The 18570-nt window shown below is 42.9% G+C and overlaps 1 protein-coding gene across 3 annotated transcripts in view; it reads left to right on the top strand.

The window, feature by feature from the left end:
- The first annotated feature begins 2575 nt into the window (after positions 1-2575).
- Positions 2576-18570, top strand: part of LOC130155765 (peroxidasin homolog) — a 47687-nt gene continuing 31692 nt past the window's right edge. Inside the window, exons 1-3 of one of the 3 annotated variants that reach the window (XM_056353395.1) lie at positions 2576-3825; positions 5977-6084; positions 16214-16285. In XM_056353395.1, the coding sequence (XP_056209370.1) occupies positions 6032-6084; positions 16214-16285 (125 nt within the window). In that variant the 5' untranslated portion in view covers positions 2576-3825; positions 5977-6031. Of the gene's footprint in view, positions 3826-5780; positions 6085-16213; positions 16286-18570 lie in introns of those variants that run through there. The other 2 variants (XM_056353394.1, XM_056353396.1) reach the window with 2 other exon arrangements.

Raw genomic sequence — 18570 nt, 5'->3', positions numbered from 1 at the left:
TATATAATTTTTCAGTAAAAGGTAAAAATGTTTTGCAGAATATTGGTTTTCTTAATGGAAAACACCTGTTCTAGTGAACTTGTCTGAGATGCACAGGGGGTGGTTTTTTCTGTGGCTTTTTTTTTTTAAGTGATGGAGGCAAATGAAGAATTGCAAAGCTGATTAGCTTTGACAGGATGCTAGGGTAGTCAGGGTGTGACTGTTGTCTCTGGAAGTGTTCACAGAGTAATTCTGAATGGGGAAGAGGGTAAAGAGGAGATGCAGAGCAGTCAGTTTATAAAAACTGATGCTGAAAGCAAAATCTGCAATTTTGCTGCTGTGTGAGATAACTTACGTCTGCTGGGCTGAACAGAGTGAGGTGCAGATTGTTAGCCTGAGCAGGGTAGCTTGTGTCCTGGTTAAAAAGCCAAGTGTAGTTTTGTGGAGAGGGTGTAGAACCTGAAAACAGTCTAGAAAGCCAAATTGATGCAGTGCTTAGGTGTTCCCACATGTGTGCCTCTGCTGTAGCAGGATGGCTAGAGTACAACTTGTGCGCACACAGATGCACACAGGTATGCAGAGCATACCATAGGTGGAATGAAGCTGATCGACTTGGTAAGTTATTTTATTCCTGCAACAATTAAGTAGATGTTTTAACAGTGTCATACAGGAGGACTTTCCACTCTGCAGTTCTGTGGATGTGAACTCTAGTTTTGATTCCCAAGTCTTCCTGTAATGGTGATGGAAGGAGACAGGTGTTTAGAAGAGGAAATTTGCTTGGTTCAGCCTGTTTGAAAAGTCTGCCTAAACTGGTAAGGGCTGGAAAGAAACCCTTGAGCTTGTATTGATGTGAAAAATACTCCTAAAGCTGGGGGGGAGGTGGGTAACAAACCCCCTCTCAGTAGGTAATGAAGATATGTTAAGGCATTGCCCCATCAGAAGCACTTAAGTTGATATCACTTTGATATCTCTTTTTTTACCATCTCGTCATTTTCTGAGGAGGAAGGAATGAAGATTGTCTTGCCAAAAATATGCTGTGTTTTGGGTTAATGGTTCTGAGTTGCACAACTTGCTTAATGATAAATAGTGTTTTGAAGTTCTGTGTGGCTTTGAAAATAAATGGATAACTCTAGTACATCTAAGCCCAAGGTGCAGAACTCTTCCTTGCTTAACGGGCTTTTTGTGTGTCTTTGAGAATATAATCTGATAATACGGTGTCATTTGGCCACTGGCACACAACACAGTTGTAGACTGTGTTTTGCCTCTGGTCTCCACTTCTGGTCTAAATGATGCTCCTTGCTCCCTCAGATTTTTATTTCTTTATTTTAAACAGGGCAGTTCTGTGGCCACTGAGCTGATGGTTTCCTGTAAACATGCAAGTACCCATCTTGTAATTCTAGCAACTAAAGTGAATTTCTTTCTACAAATGGCAATCCTGAATAACAGTGGTAAATAGAGGCTTAATTGAATCTGTGTAATATTTCTCTGTGCTTCCCCAAAGGCTGTTGCCTCTGTATTTGTTAGGCATTCCTGCTTAATAGCTGTCATACCAGGTATGTGCCTTTCTGTACTGTGGCACAGTTTCCATACCCCTACAGAGTACAGGGTGTCTCCTACGGTTGGCTGCTAGGTCATCCTTCAGTTTGTTAATTACAAAACTTGTTTTAAAGAAGTTGCTTTGAAAATTGTATTAAACTTCAGGTTCATATTAGTAAGCCTCACTGAGGTTCTGTTGAAGCTGACCAGTTGGAGAATTGTCTTTAATTTATCCCTGTTTGATTTTTATCCCCATCCCACCCTCAGTTGTAAAAGATATTTTATCAGATTTTTCACCAGATTTGCCTTTTTTATTACATTTGCTAGATTTTTGTAGCTTTCTATAAGATGCATAAAATACTGCTATTTTTTCCTGGATAAGGTTAAATAAATAAATATATATACAGGAAATTTATGTTCTAGGTTGTCAAATTGTCCCCTTGTTCAAAAACCCACAGATTCGAACAAACACATAGTAGAAATTCTGTGTAATATAATTGTGAAATAGTATTGCTTATAGCCTGTAAATAAAGGGGAACTGTAAATACATTTTCCCTGTGCACAAGCACTTGCACTGTAGTTTTGTATGCGTTTCTAATAGAGTAATTGTAGCTTAACTGTTTTTGTATAGTCTGTAAGCTGTCTAGGAGTTTTACCTGCTTTGTTTACTTTTGTGTTCCAAGTAGTCTTCACTTCAATTGTATGTGTCTCCTAGATTTTGATACAGCAGTAAATTTGCAAAAACAAATGAACTTGAAGCTGCTTTAATCATTAGTGTATAAACTGAAAAAATCTATGTGTAGAAGCTAGAGTTAAACTGGCCTGAGGCATGCAAAAGTGTTATGCAATTTAAACTTTATTAATAAGTGTTTCTGTATCAATAAATTCAGTAAAGACTTTTTAGCCTTCTTAACACGGCTTCGCATCATGTTGTGATTACAATACTTTGTAGATAAGTACTTATTTCCATAATTGATGGTTAAGACACTAGAACACTAGAAAAAGCAGTTAATGTGATGCAGGTGCATAGTTTTTGATGAACTCTTCCAGACATAATCTCTAAAAAGAAACCTGCCCAGCTGATTTCTTTATGTAATGGAGTTGTGCAAGATGTGTTTTGGAATTAGCATACACAGACCTGGTCTAGGTTCAGTATATCAGAACGGTTAAAGAGTGAATTGACTTACCTGGCTGTTAGAGCTGTGGCCAACAGGTATTGAGAGGTCATTCAGTCTGCTTCTGTACTTCAAGGAATTGCCTAAATGAAACATGTCAGGAGTTAGTTTAATGCATTCTGAGCTGCAAGTCCCCTCCTGTCTCCTGTGCTCTGTTTCAGTGCTTAATTAATGCAAATTTTTAAGAGCTGGTGTTCATGGCTTCCATTTCAGTATTATTGAGAATAATATTTTGGCATCAGCTGTAGTAGGAAACTGATCACCATAGCAAATACAGCTGTTGCTAATTAAATGTATCTGTTAACCTTTATTCCGCAGGATAATTATTGTATAGTATGTTTCTTCCTGTCATCTGTCTGTATGATAGATGTCCTTTTACCGACTATACATAACATGAGACTAGTTCAGCGTTCATGTTTTCCTTCACACGATGTTAAATGAAAAAAAAATTCTTTTCTGCTTTAGAAAGCTATGGATGTGTCATACAAATGGTATCAAGTAAATTAAATTTGTCAGATAATGTTTGTTCACTTAATAGTAAAACATACATCACAGTTCTTGGGAAGTAGTGATGAGCTCCTCAGGGGACCTACTCCAATGAAATCTTTCTACTGGGGTGAAGTAATAGTTCAAAACAAAGAAGGGTGGGAGAAAAGAACAATCCACACCTGAAAAACAAACCCAGACTTCCTTGCATTCTACTGGTGTGAAAAGTCTTGTCTAGCAGAGGCTGGAAATGCTTAAGCACGGAAAACAAGTGTTAACTTTCATTCCTGTTGCTTAGGAGTTAACTTTTGGTTCTTGCTCAGAGCTGCACATATTTTTGTTTTAACAATTTGTCATGTTCATGGAAAATAAGAGAAATTAATGCAAGAGTAAGGGAACTGTAATTGCTAGCGTTTCATAACATCTCACAAGCGTTGCGCTTCTGGTGAAGGAGAGATAACGAGGGTTCAAGTGAAGATCTGTTTCTAAGTAAGTGTATGGGTTGCAGAACTTGCCTTTTTGTGCTCAGGTTATTCCCTGTGGTGTGGCCACTGTTAAACCTGCTGACTTGGCTAAAGATCCTGTTCCTACCTGCAACAGGAAAATACCCATGAATCCTTCCAGAAGCTGCCACCCACCGCACAGCCAGGTACTGAAACAAGATTCCAGAGGCAGTATGTACAGAAACATGACTGATGCCTCTCCCAGCTGTCCTTTTAGCAATATAAATAAACCTGGAAGGGATAAATAAACCTGGAAGGATTTGGTGTTGGTTTTTTTCCCCTCAGATGTTGGTTTCAGGCTTGGAGTTTATGCACTGATGTAATTGGAGGCAGAAGGCAAAGGCTTTGTATTTGTGAAGCGGGAAGATGCTGACGAGTTTCCTAAATACTGAAGCATGGTTTGAAGAGAGCGTTTTTGTTTATTTTCCTAGAAATGCTGCTTTACAGTGCAGTCTCTAAGTAGCTGTGTTGCCCTGTCCTAACAGAGTTCAGTGTGTTTTGGAAAGAGCTCATACGGGGAGCAATCAGGCTGGAAGAAAATAGGGCGTAACTCTTGAAGACTTTAACAAAAGGTGCGTTGTTCTTTGTGAAGGAGGCGCTTCTATCGCACTTCCCAAAGCTGTCACTACTGGAATGTGCTCTCCGCCGGCGCTTTTTGAAGGCTGAAGCGGACCGTTGAAGCTCTTGCAACCTGTTTTTGTAAGGAAGGGCTGGGAGGCCACTAGAGGATGCTCTGCTCAAACCCATGAGCTGGGTCCACGTGGGGAGCTGAGCCTCCTTGCCTTTCCAAGGGCTGTCAGGGCAAACGAACAGCAGATTGCCTGAGGACTGGATGCAGAAAACGTGCAGTATAATGTGTTTTTATAACTGGGGGAAAAAAAATAAAGCTTGAACAATGTATTTAATATATTTATAATATATATTCTATCTTATAATTTGTAAATAAAACCCCAAAACTCCCCAAATGTTCAAGTGACAAAGAATCTGAAGGGAGAAGAGAACCAGGGAGGTTTAAATGTAATGTCACTCTTGTTAAGTACTGTTTTGTCACATAAATTATACCGTAGTTTCCAGTATAAAGCAGAGGTACAGGCTGATGGTAAACTTTTGTTTGATCTTCCAGGTAGTGCAGAATGGTGTCATGTTTGAAATTCCTAAACTGTCTTTATATCCTGATGAGCATTAATGCCTCTCTCATGCTAAACCCACACATTCAGGATCTTGTGTAGTAGTAACTTAAAACCTGAAGACAATCTTTTTTCACTCTAAGCTTCTTTATAACAGTAAAAGGTGATTAATTCAACTGGAAGCAAGTCCTTCCTTTTGCATCTTAATTTTATCATTCAATGGGAGAAACAAGCTGAGGTCTGTATTTCCTACAGTTCAGACTCAGTTGAGTTCATTGTTTCTTTCCCTCCTCACCCCTCAATTGCCTAATTTCTTCAAAATCCTGACATTTTTCCAAATGACATCTTTGTAGAAAGAAATTAGGCTGGCTAAAAAGTCTTTGAAATTGATCAGCCTTTGCAAATCTTTGCAAAAGGAACTTTACAGAATGCATACCGTCAAGGTTTTTGGTGTGGTTTTTTTTTTTTTTTTCTCGTTTATTTGCAGGTTATTTATCTCTGTTGAGTGATTTTAAAAGGGAGATTACTATCTGTAGCATTCCATGCTCCTGTCAATGATTAGAAATGTATTTTTGCTGGATCTTGTAACTACATGTAATAAGAGACAGCCTTTATCCTGAAAGTCTTACTGCTTGATACATTTGACAGGCTGTTAGATAACATGCTGTCCTTAGTTTGCAGGGAGCAGCATGCTAAGGCAAAAATTTTGACATAAAAAACTTGACCCTGGGCCATCTGCGTCCTAGCTCAGCCCTGGAAGCACAGGGTCATTTTTCAGTCACTGTCCTTGAAGGTGCATTCTGCATGCTTTCAGCTAAATGCCTGAGGAGAGGGTGAGGAGTTAACTTGCTGTTCCAAATAAGAAACAAGGCAAAAATAAATCAAAATTAAGAGTTTGTATTTCAGCACCACAATTAAAGAGGGGTGGGAACAGTCTGATCTTCAATGATGTACATAATGGCAGAGAGGGTGGGCGGTTGGACTGTCAAACTGCCTTAATTTAATTGCAAACACATGCTGATGAGTCCCCTCCTCCTGGACCTCAGGGCTGGGAAACTTTTTTTGTCAGCTCCCTGCAGTTCAGAATTGAGGCAAATACACTCCAGCAAACACCATGCTGATCAAATCTTCAGCTCTTCGAGGCTTTTTGTGTTTTCTCCTCTTGCCTAGTTTCTCCTGCTCCTGTCCTAGTCGCTGCCTGTGCTTCAGGACTACAGTAAGATGCATGCATCTGATGTTGGAAACCATCCCTGATATCCCACCCCAGACAAACATACTGTGAGTAACCATTTCATTTTACTGCCTTTCTTACCTGCTTGGTCTTTAGAAAGAAGGAAAAAGAAAAAAACAGGCAGTGCCAAAAGCATGCTTTTTGTCCTTTTTTTTTTTTTTTTTTTTTTTTTTTTTTTCCTGCGGAATTGTCTGTATCATACACTGTTTCATGTTTTTAAAACATGAAACAGAAACTGCTTCCTTTGGCATCAGTTAATTGTTAACGGGACCATCGAGGGAATTGAAAAATTTCGTGAGTGTAATGTCAGGGCAATCACTGGAAGGCAATTTTGGAGAACCAAAGGTCACAAATGTTAAACTGAGCTTATGGAAAGGTACACAGTTTATATTTGAGCAGGCTTTGTATATGGGTGTAGGGGAGAGAGGGGAAACACAGCGGTTCAGGCTTTTGCCTCTACAGTAACAAACACTCTTCTAATGCATACAACATCATTTCTTTCCTAAACTTCAAGTACTGGTTTTCCAGTTTCTATCTGAACCATACAAACCAAACCTAAGGCTTATTTGGAAAGCAACAATTGTAGTAACTCACAGATTCCTTGGGAAATAAAGTACCTGTTGGGGAGGGAGCTGCTGGCTGAGTCCATTTGAACAGAAAAGGTGGAGGAAAAGGGCATGTAATGCCTGGGGACTCCAAGAGCACTTCCCTGTGATTCTAAACTAATCCTAAACTTAAAGGTGGCTTTAAGATGCAGTGGCATGTGACAAAGTACTTCCCTTTGTGCTACTGTTAGCTGATGCCTTGGTTTGGAAGATCTTTATTGTAAATAGTTGAAAAGACTTTTCAAAAATTTATCTTTCTATTCATCCTCTTTTTAACTGCGCTGATTGTAAAACCTTTTCAACAGTACTTTGAGAAGCTTTCTTCTGTGCCTGTAACAAACAAAATTTGGTCTCAGCCAGAGCGGCTATACCAGCATTTCTCCTGTAAACACCTCACAAATACCGCTAATGAACATGATGTGGGCAGAATGCCGGCATTTTAATTGCTGCCATGCAGATCTGCTTTGGCGGATGGAAACCACAGAGGTTCTAGCATTAGTGGCACATAGGGAAATGTCTACACTTGCTGCAGCTCCCAGAGCTGCGCTGTTGGGGAAACTGACTGCAGCTGGGCTGCTTGGGAGTCACCCTGATGGGGGGCAGACCCAAATCTGGACTTGCTCGCTCCTAGGCTAGTGATGGAGGGGTTATTCTGTGGTATGAAACTAGTCAGTACTGTGTGGTTTGTTGCAAACTGTCTGGGTAGTAGTTATCTGCTCTTGCAGCAACTTGCAGAGTCTGACTCTCCAAATTGTCACCAAGCTTTCTTCCCCCTCGTTCCTCTGCATCTTGAGATAGTAAAATATTTTAAATACCCTTACACTGTTTGATTTTAGTAAAGTAACTTGTTTATCCTTGTTTAAGCATGGATTTTTTTTTTATTGTGGGAAAAGTTTGTTTCGTTGGCTGAACTGAGATATCTCTGAGCTCAGTAAAGCTTAATTTCTGTTCTGTTTGAAATGAGACAGCATTTGCTGTCAAACTGGATAGCCCAAGTAACTTTCTGGTAGAGATTCTCTGAGTGCAGAGGGAGGGAAATTTACTGTGGTCATCAGCTTTTTTTCAGTACTGGAATGATGTATTTCCAAATGCCCTCTGGCAACAGCACGCTTTGTTCTCTGTGCTGCAGGGGGCAAAACCAAACTCTGGTCCATGGCTTGTCCTTACAGCTTTAGTAAAATTCCAGGTAGTATCTTGCTGTAATGTAGATGGCATTGAGCTGTCTGTAAAACTCCGTCTAGAAAGGTGACCAGATTTCCAGTGCAGTGTGTACAGCCACCCTAGTTCCCCTTTCCTCTAGTTTATATGTGCGCTGCTTGTAAATGGTCTGTGTTTTACCCACTTAACCGTTTGGAAAGCTGGTTAATTTAGCTTAACATGATAGTCACAACCTTGAATGGGAAAGTAGATTTTTAATCATTAACTAAATTGTATAGGTGTGAGATATAAAAGTAGTAACATCCCCAAGTGAAATGACTGTCTTTACAGACCAGTATTTAAGGATATTTATCTGGTTTATTCTCTTTTAATGCTGTTCTGCATAATTGTAAGCAAAACCCCTAGTGATGAGCAGAGATCCTCATAGATATAAGACATATGAGCCTGGTAAGTGTTCTCAGTTGGCAGATTGTATGCCTTTCTCTGGTGTGTGGCAAGTAAAAATCCTGACTTTCTAGCTATGCTGAAGATCTAATGTATGCAAATGATTTGCCAGCTAGCATCCCATTGTATCTATTATAAATAGCATTTGAATAATTAAACTTTTTTTAATTGTGAAAGATCAAAGAATGCTTCTTAACCAAGTCCCTGACTACTCCAGCTTTTTGGTATGTTAATCTTTCTCCTGGGAGGACTGTTGTGTCAGAGCGAACATTCAGAATTATAGCAAGAATAGTCTTGATCGTGGAGTTATTCTGAGTAGAAATGTGGGATTGTGATATTTTCCACGTTTGCCCCTTTGGTATGAATAGGACCGAGTCTGTGACTGCAGATACAAACACCGATCCCGGGCTCCAGCTCAGTTCCCTCGCAGAACAGCTGCAGTTTCCAGATGGAGTTTGCTTTGAAGTTAGGAGTTGGGGACTTTCTGACCTCCATGACTCTGTGCCACCCTCTCTTGAACAATCCTTGAAGATCAGGGAAGTCTTCTAGCCGGCACACGCTGTGCTTCAACAAGCCCTGCTGGCAGATGGCCCCCGCGGGGCTGTAGCCAGCTGGCGCAACTTAGAGCAGCCCAGAGCCTTCTCCGAGTGATGCTGGGATTGGCATGGAACCAGTTCCAGGATTGATGAGCTGTTACTGGCTCCTTTTTGGTCACCATTTCCCGCCTCCCTTCCCAGTCCCAGCTGGGTACAGCTGAGGATCTGGCCCAATGTCTGGTTTTAGCGATAGACTGTTTATCTTTGGTAACAAAAGTCTGTTCATTTTATCCTGAGCAGAGAATAGGATGGCAGGAATGACTACACGTGTACAGATAAGTAAGTATAAAAATTCATGGTGTATAACTGCAAACGTATTTTGGCTGTTGTCTGTTCAACTGGAACATGATTATCCAGATGTGATCTGCTGGTTACTGCTGGGATTCAAGCAGTTCTTTTAGCCAGCAGCCCAAAGAAGGGAACAGCTGTGAAACATACATTCAGAAAATTTCAATAGGTCTTTAACCTTCTAAGTCATTTGTTCTACAGTGTGACATTTAAAACAATAAACTTTGAAACGTGTGGGCATAAGTAGAAGAAATCCATGGAAAGAAGTTCCCCTCTGGCTGGCAGCTAATGGATTGCAATCCAATTATCCATGGGTTATTCTCCTTTCTGCATTATGCATCACACATAATGAATGAGTACTTCTAGAGAAACATAGCTGAGGGCACAAGCAAAGACGCCGCAGTATCTGGGATCTGAACGCATCGCTGGCATGAACTGAAGGTGACCCAGTTGTTCACAGACCTGGTTGCTAATTGGGCAGTGTAAGCACGCCAGCTTGACGAGTTTTGTTTCCCTTCATTGTTGTGCTGCTTGTTTGGTGGCCACTCTTCTTCCTCCTGCAGGTCATGATGCTGCAGTAGGGAAGGCTGGAGTAGGACAGGGTGTAGTGCTCTTAGTCTATCTTAAGAAACATAGTTTTGAGAAGGAATTTTATACATTTGTTGAGGAAGGGTTTACTGAGCAAAAGAATTCTTGGAAATCCTGCTCCCTTTGTGATCTCTGTCGTGTGCTTTGGGTTGAGGAATGGATTACTCATTTCCTCTGTGTGTGATAGTCTTATAGGCAGCCATTAAACGCACACCCACGCATTCTGGATGGGCCAGGTGGGATCTCTTTCGGACTTCTTCCACTGTACTATTTAATCCTTGTTAAACCTTTCAGAGGTGACCAAAGTCTTCTGTATGTTCTGTTTATAGAATTCCCTTCATTGGAAGGAAAATGGGGAGGGTGAGGGTATTTAAAACATATTTTCCTTCCAGAAACATTCCAGCATCTTTTGATGAAAGCATCCGAATGCTTGTGATGGTGGCCTGCCTTCACTGAACTTCACGGTGCTTCGTCATCTGGTTCCCACTTGAGTATTTGCATTTTCATTGACCTCACCACATCCTTCTCCCCGTAGGTATACCAGGATTTTTTCCTGTGCCCTTTAAGGAGAAGTCAGTGTTCTTTGGTGAAATAATGTGTGTGTAACCTGGGTAAAGACTTAAATGGCCATGCTCTTAAAAAAGCTGACTCCTATGCTACACGAGACTGCATATTAAACAAAACCCCGGTGGTTCATTTAAGCTGGCAAGGTGCTACTGCTGCTTGGAGTCATCTTTACACTCAGAAATTTTCTTTTACTCCCTCTGGATCAGGGTCAGAACACACTTCAGGAGGAGGGAAAGTTGTCCTCATCTGATGTGGATGATATCTTGAATAGAAGGTGCAAAGGAGATATGCATTAGGTTAAGAGACTCCTGCTCCTTGCTGACATGAATGCCCAAGAATAGACATAGCTGGTTTGATTAGGGTCAGACCCTCATCTTCATACCCACTGCTAATACAGAATAGCTCAAATTATTTAAGATTGGTGAGTTCAATGGTTTTCTGTGTGTTCTGCCTGCTTGAATGTGTCCAGGGCAAGTTGTGCAGATGTGGCAGCTGATGAACTGATTCCACAGGGGATGAAGCATCAGCGGACCCCTCCTGCCTTCAGGGCCAGGCTCTGAAATGCAGCGTTGATGCCAGTTTACATGCACAGAAAAGGTGGGATCAAACAAGCTCGGGATGCTGACTGCTGAATTGCTATCAAGTTCTTGCCCTAGCTGATGCCGAGGGAGCTCTTTTGAAAACCTGACTCCTGTTTGTGGGAGCTGAAATCTTAAAAAGCTAGTTTCAGGAATGCCTGTGGTAATTTCTTAATTAAAATCTAGCGTGCTCATCCCTAAAACTTCAAAATGTAAGCACTGTGGCAGTGCAACAGAGAACAAGGTCCTGTTCAGCAGCACGAGGGTTTCTGCATCTGCTCACTCTTCAGTGTTTCAACTGTTGTTGTGTAATCTCGTTTACTAGCATTTCCATGCTGAGCATGTTTTCCTTCCTGTTCACTCCTTGAACAGTCAAATCTCGATGTCTTAAGCTGGTACACCCCAGAGCAGCCAGGGCTTGGGAGAGGCCCCAGCCCTGAGCCTCGCTGCACTCGCCTCATCTGTCTAGCAGAGATGGCAATGCTCAGCTGCCCATGTGGGGATTCGGAGATGAAGGCTGTCATTTATTAAAGCCATTTGTGGGGGCTCGTGTGTGAGAGGGACATTCCTGAGTTGGGGAGCCGATGACAGTGAGTCTGGAAGGCTTCATTTCCATCTCAGCAAGGCTGTTTTCCCTTGCCAGGACCGAGCTGTTTGGCAGGAGTGGGGAACCTGCAGAGCTGACTCCGATGTTCTGCGGATAAGTAAGAGAAATGATCGTCTTTCTGATAAATGTTCTGGCTTTTCTTATATATGGGAAACTTGACTGAGAAATTGTGGCTAGGATGTCTTTCACATCCTCCCCCAAGAAACGCTGGAAGGAACCTCGATGTTTTATCTCTGTAAAACCACCTCTCTGTGTCTTTGTTGACAATGATCGGGTAGCTGCCACTTACCCAACCGGTTCTGGGTGAAACGGTCCAGAACTGTCAGCATCATTGCTGTGCACAGGGTTTTGAACACAAAAGATGCTTCAATGAAACAAACCCAGTAATTTCCATGGAACTGCAGTAAAATACCTCTTGTAGCTAATTATCTGCTTAGTTAACGTAGTAATACATGATTCTCTGAAAGCTTAAATAGATTAAAGAGAAGCGGAGGTTTCTTGTAAAAGCTGTTGATTGCTTTATATGTTAATTGCCGATAATTATTTAACACAGTGCTTTCAGGAACAATTGTTCTGGTAACAGCTGAGAGGATCAGAAAGGTTCAAGTGTCATGCTGTAAAGACCAGTTTCCCCACCCATTTGCAAACTCTGGCGTTCTTGGTAAGCCTTTGCAATGGGGTGAGGAGTTCCCAGGTTCGAAAACAGTGAGTTATTTCAATAGCAGATCCTAGATTATCCACGTATTCCAGCCCAGTTGCCTGTCAGAGCTATGGTGTTTTGGCACGAGGGTTTGGTATGTTGTATTGAGCCGGTCAAGCTGGTATCGTCCGGAGGGAAATCAGTATTGCAGGATGCAGGACAGCTGCTGTCCCGGGCCTCCGGCATGCACTGCGTGTGGCAAGGTAGAAGAGGATCTGAAACCCTTTATCAGCAGCTATCCCCTTTGTTCCTTGTGGAGAGGTATCTCGTAATCCCAGAGTGCCAGCCTTGAAAACTGGGGGGGGGGGGGGGAGTTAAATCAGAAGATTCCCCCCACCCATCACCCACCCCCTCCCATATTGCAAATTCCAAAGTGGAAAGAAGCAGGCGGGAGTGAGGGAGCCCAGCTGCTGGTGCACGCAGCAGCTGGAATGGGCTGGCATGGGAGAGCCTGTGTGGTGGGTCCTCGTAAAAAGCACACTTGGTGAAAAGAAACATAAGGTTTCCAAAGTGCCCTGGGAATAGAGAGAAACGAGCGTTTCGGTGTCAGAAGGGACAGACTCCGTAGGGAATGTTCTCAAACGCATGCGAGCCAGGCATTTCCCGGTGCAGCCGTCCATGGCATTCACTGCCAGCTCAGCTTTAGGCCAAGGCAAGGGCTGGAGAAACACCACCACGGGTGAGGTAAGGAGGAACATGTGCGTTCCTCTGTGTCTCCAGGAGCTTTCTCTGCTGTTTAGGGACATCCACACTAGTTTTTTACTGTCTTAGGTACAGGGAGCAGAATAGTCTGGTCCATCCTTATGCCTCCAGGGCAAGATCCACCTACCTAAACCATACGTAGCTAATGTCTGTCTCACCTGCAGTCCACCTGAGTATTTTATTAGCCTTGCTATTTATTTTTTTTTTAAATCTAAATCTTCAGTTTTAGCCGGTGACTTTTTGCCCTTTTCTATTTTTAGCAATGTTCTGACATATTTATGGTATCTATTGCTAAAGAAGCCATTTCAGTTCTTTTCATTGTCATGTTTTCTGGTCTTCAGATCATTCCCATTACTTTCCTCTGGATTCTGTCCAGTTAATTCACATTATTTCTTGAAATGAAGTGCTCAGAGTAGACATGCACTCTTTCAGTTCCCTGTTTCGTGTGTGGGGAAAACTGTTGCCTTTGTGTGATGGAAAGCAAACTGGGGGGTGAGTTTCCCAAAGAAGCGCAAGACAGCTGGGTCTGGAGAATCATTTGAAGGTCTTACCTGGAACAGAAAACAGAGGAAATATGAAGATATTTCAGTAAAATCATAAGGTTTATTATATGCTCCTTGGCAGTGGTGTAGGGGAAAAGTTCCTGCATGAAACCAGATCCCCATTGCTCACCCAGCAGTGGGAACTATCAGGAGGCATCTCTCCCTCCATGTGCTTCTCGGCAGCAGGAGCGCTACTGAGAGATGCTCCAGCCAAGTGACAGCCCTGAGACACCTCGGCTAGTGACACAGGGTGGCTCCCGCTAGGTTCTGTGGCCCAGCTTTGCTTTACTGCTCTCACAGGTGAGGAGACCCACCACCGCCTAGCAGGTCAGGCTTGCTTAGGGAGCTTGCGACCAGGCGCAAACTTCCACGGTACCATTTCCAGGGAATTGTTTTTGGCAAGTGACCGGTAGTGAAAACAACCCCGGGAGCGGAGGAGCTTATGTGTTATTTTTCTGGAGTTTCAGAAGTGTTTTCAGTCACCTGTGGTTCTGGCTTCTGCTTTTTGTTTCAGCTGTGGAAGCCACACTCTTATGTGTCAATGCTGCAGTGTGAAGGATTGCACTTGTCTTTCTTCATCGAAATAGTGTGATTTTTTTTATTTTTTTTCTCCCCACCCCCCCCCCCCCCCCCCCCGCACCTGCAACCTGTGACCCAAAGTGGTATTTTACTCTTCACTGCCTGCTTCCTGCTGCCTTCCGTGAGCATCAACAGTTTCAGCCCTGACCCCTGTGTATTTCTTCCATTTATTTGTTATGTTCCCTATTACCTGTAGCCAGCTGCCTGGACTAATTACACAGCTTTTTACAGCCCCCTTGGGGCACGCAGAGTTTGTGTCTGTGCGCTACAGTGTATAAATCAAGTGTGTGTTTCTTCACCTTTTTTCATGGTCTAGTCTCTCCTCATTTCTTTTTAATAAAGCCGTGGAGAATAGTCAGCCTGTCGTGCTATCAGCTTTGCCAATGTTTTAATTGTGTTTGGCTTTATGGTGTCAGCCATCGCCTTGAAAAATCCGTACAAATATCCTCAAATTCACATCATCAGGGCAGAGGGATGTGTAACACCTTCCAACAAGAAGAGCAAGAAACGTGCGTTTGAAGCAACACAAGTAAAGCCAAACACACCAGAAAATGTCAGAGGTAAAGTTACTGTTAAAAACTGCGATTCCAAGTAGTGCTCCTTCGGGACTGCAGTTTGCAGTGGAGAAATGGTGCTTGTAAATTACAATTCCAACACTTTTTTCTGAAATACTGAAGCCGTTCTCCTTCCTTCCCTCTAACTCTTCTCTGTGGGATACGTACCACTAAGAAAGGGGAGAGACCTCTCCCTACTTCAGTCTTCTCATTCCTTTGTTCAAAGTTGAAAAGTTACAGAAGGGAGAAAACAGCAGAGAAGACAACTCCCGCTGGCATGTGTTCTGTCGCGTTCAGCGCTAGCAAAGGGGTAACAAGGCAGAGATTTAATTAATAATTTCAGTGTAACCTAAGTAAAAATGCCGCACATTTTCTGCCTAAACAGTAAGGGAATTTAGTTGGTATTTTTAAATATAAAATAACTAGTTTTGCAAACTGCTAAGCTGAAGAAACATTACACCTTAAAATAAAATCAGCTTTACTTACTGTCTATCCTCTTCTCGAGTACTTGCTCAAAGATGTTTCAGCCCCCTTGGATACTCGCTGGCAGTTTGGGTTTACAGCTACCTGCAGTGGTTGCACCTCTTTCTCATCTCGATTTTATAAAGGCCACGATTCTTGTTGATGCCTGTTCTAAAAATAAGGGTTGAACTTGTAACTATTGGTAGGATTCTTGTTTAAAACTCTGCCTCCAAATGCTCTGTAACTTACCACCAGAATGACAGGTAGTTCAGCATGTTCATGTGTTTTCCCTCTTCAAGCAAATGCCCGTAAAAGGCTGCCTTAAACCAAGAAATAGCTGTCTGTTCTCTAAATGTGATAGATCAGGCACCGCAGGAGGAGAAAAGTCAACTTGTGGTTTGGATAGAAACTAGCAGCTAAAAACATTTGTCAGTCCTCTGCGATTTGTTATAATACACTGGACCATGCAAAGTGCCAAATCAATGTACATTCCCTATGGAAGGGTTTCTACTTGGTTAACCAGGTTAAACCACTTAGCTCTTATTTTATTATCTCATTAGCAATCAAAACCCCATGTTTTAGGGTTCCAAGTTGATGTAGTTACATGGGCAGCTCTTGAAATTTGCCAGAATCCCCTGGACTCTACTAATTCTAATTGAAGTTGGCACAAATTTGAAATGCCGGCAGCGATAAGCTGTTCTGAGTCTTGGAGCATTGCAAAGCAGAATGTGAAATGCTTATTATATGAGGTTATTTGATCAGATTTAACCATTTTAGGGTAATTTAGGAAAAAAAAATTTGCCAGGGAGCTAAAAAATGGGTCCACGTGTTGATGTGCATTCCTCTACAAATCTGTGTAAGATGCAAGTGTAATTGCGTCTGAACTTGGGGTGCTGAGCTGCAGACTTTGTCTGGTGTTCGTGGAAAAGATCAGTTGGGTCCTTTCAGTCTTCGGTTTTCTATGAAATTTGTAAATGTAGGCTTGTCCTGGCTGCTGGCTGACTTTGCAGACAAGACTAGACCCCAGCCACCATCCCCACTCCTTCGCTCCTTTCCCTGGCCATTGTCTCCATTTCTCCAGTTCCTGTAGGCCTGGTACGATAGCCTCTCCCACCAGCCCTCCTCCCTGCCTCCCATGGACGATGCTGATCGCTAATGGCTTGTTTATATCATGAGCACAATGATTGTATCTTTTTCTGCTTTTAGAGATTTACGCTTCAACCACATCAAGGAGGTACAACCTGGAGCCTTCAGAAGACTGAAGAACCTCAACACGCTGTAAGTTCCACTCCTGCAGTGAAGATATCCATTTATTGCTTGTGTTGGTGCTATCCCCTATAATGCCTTAAAGATGGTCTTGATCTTTCCGTTATCTCAGCCAAGTTGTGCGTATCCAGCTAAAACTTTAAAATTCTCTCTGTTCTACCTTTTTGTGTTTATTACCTTTTTTAATTAAATGTGCCATTTAATAACTTTCATTTTTCACAATTAACCCATCCTTTTAAAACAACATTTTAAATCCTGATGCGTGCTCTACTGACTGAGGATGTTTGAGCAGGTACAGCCTTACGAGTAGCCCATAAAAAGAGTTCTGGCCTGGGGTCAAGGCAGTGGAGGGATGCATTGAAAGTTTCTTCCTTTCCATGGCCGCCTCAAATGCAAGCACCACTTCAGTTGCTCTGCATGAGTTTGACTGAGGTGAGAGTGCATCCTTCCTAATGCCATCTTCTCCCTATGCCTTGCCCTAGAATAAATGCCTACACCTACCCTGCTGCAGGTAAGAGTGGGAGTAGAAAGCAATTCCTTCAGTTTTGCACGCCAGCCGGAGCAGGCACGCTCCGATATACTACTTGTTTGTTGTATGGTACACTACTCTGCTAACAAGTTTCTGACTCTGCCCTAAGGAAACAGCGGGAGCCTTTGCTGCTTCTTGCCGTGGTAAGGCTGGGGGGTTGACGATAGATATGAGGACGTCTGTACTGTGTAGCCAAGAAGTTGAAAACAAACCAGCTCCCAAATCAGAACCAGAAGCAGTGTCAGCACAGCGCTGTGCTGGGTGTAATTGGCCTGTCGAGACTCAGATGTGATTATTCGATCTGTAACATGGCGCTAACAGCTATAAGATCTCCCGGTCCAAGCTCGAATCCCTCTCTGAGGCAAGCCAGCTAGCTTGGGAACCCCCACGGCTGGACAGACATGCGTGTTTCTTGGGTTTGTATGTTCAGGGTCCCAAATGGCAAGAGAAAGTCCAGATTGTTGTTTTTTTTCTGTCTGACCTTGAAAGATCTGTAGTTGCTGATTCTGTAAAGGTGGCAGTGCTGAAAGGAGGCAGGCCTGGGCAATGAGGTGGGCAGTCCGTTTCAAGAAGTTGTAGGAAGAGTGGGAATACAGCAAGACTTTATTTTTTTTTTATTATTTACTACATTAATTTTTTAAAAATCAACATTTGCTAGAGATTATTCCACTATGTGTATGTGGGACTTACTGGCCAGGATGCTTCAGAGTACCCTGCCCATGGCCCAAGCCCCTGCTCCTAGGACAGGTAGTCCGCTAGTAGACTGGTAGAAAACTTTATTGCCAATGATGCTGTTCATCCAGAGCACAAGAGCAGCCCATATTAGTCTCTCCATCAGCACCACGTGCTGCTTAATTACCAAAAATAATAGAGAGAAAGGATACTTTGGATGCATTTCTGTCATTTGAGATAGGGTCAGATAGGGTGATGAATGTGACTAAAATATCTAGGGAGAAAATAGAGTCTGAGTCGGTGGGGTTCTACCTTATCGCAAAGCTCTGCTGAGGCGTCTTGATCTGCAGATCCGCTCTTCCACCCCTGGAGCTCTCCTGAGTCGAGAAAACAAACGGTTCCAAATTATGTCATCTCTGTGTGATGCAGACAGATGTTTGGCAGGCAGCTCGGCAGGACCGCCAGGCGAGTTTCAGCTGAACCCTGGGGAAACTAGGGATGCTGGCAGGCCTTTGCTTGGAGAGAGCCTCCACCCAACCTGCGGAGCTTTGTAAGAGATCCCGGCTCCTGCCCTGCCAGAGCCTCGGCCGAGGCAGGTCCCCCACATATACAAGACTTCTGCTTCTGTCTTCCCGAGTCCTGCCACTCCGCTTAAAGCTCGATATAGACACGCAGCCTGGCTGAGGTGGAAAGAGCTGTCTCTGTTTATGCTCCGTGAATTTGTCCAATTCTTTTTTTTGCTTTCTCTCTCCACACCCTCCTGGACTTGGACCTCCAGGACAGCAACTCCACGAACAGATACTAAAGGGGATAGGCATGACCATGCCCCCCAAGATCCCTAATCCCATGATTGTGGATTCTGCGGTGTTAAGAGGAATATGTTTTGCACAGATGGTGAGCAGGCTCTCCTGCTTTCCCTAAACAGTGTCCTACAGCTATCGTCAGAGCTGGAATGTTGGACTAGGTGAAACACTGCTCTAACAAAATACTGTGTTTTTATATTTGAATTCTGAAAATCATATGGTTTTGCAAATGAAACCTTTCCATTTAGACAGTGTTTCGTATGCTTGGTTGTATTTCCTGGCCTGGCCAGCAA

This window comes from Falco biarmicus, chromosome 10 (assembly GCF_023638135.1).
Source record: "Falco biarmicus isolate bFalBia1 chromosome 10, bFalBia1.pri, whole genome shotgun sequence".
In the NCBI taxonomy this organism is placed as follows: domain Eukaryota; kingdom Metazoa; phylum Chordata; class Aves; order Falconiformes; family Falconidae; genus Falco; species Falco biarmicus.
Note: the sequence above shows the minus strand (reverse complement) of the source record. Positions and strands in the feature narration are given on the sequence as shown.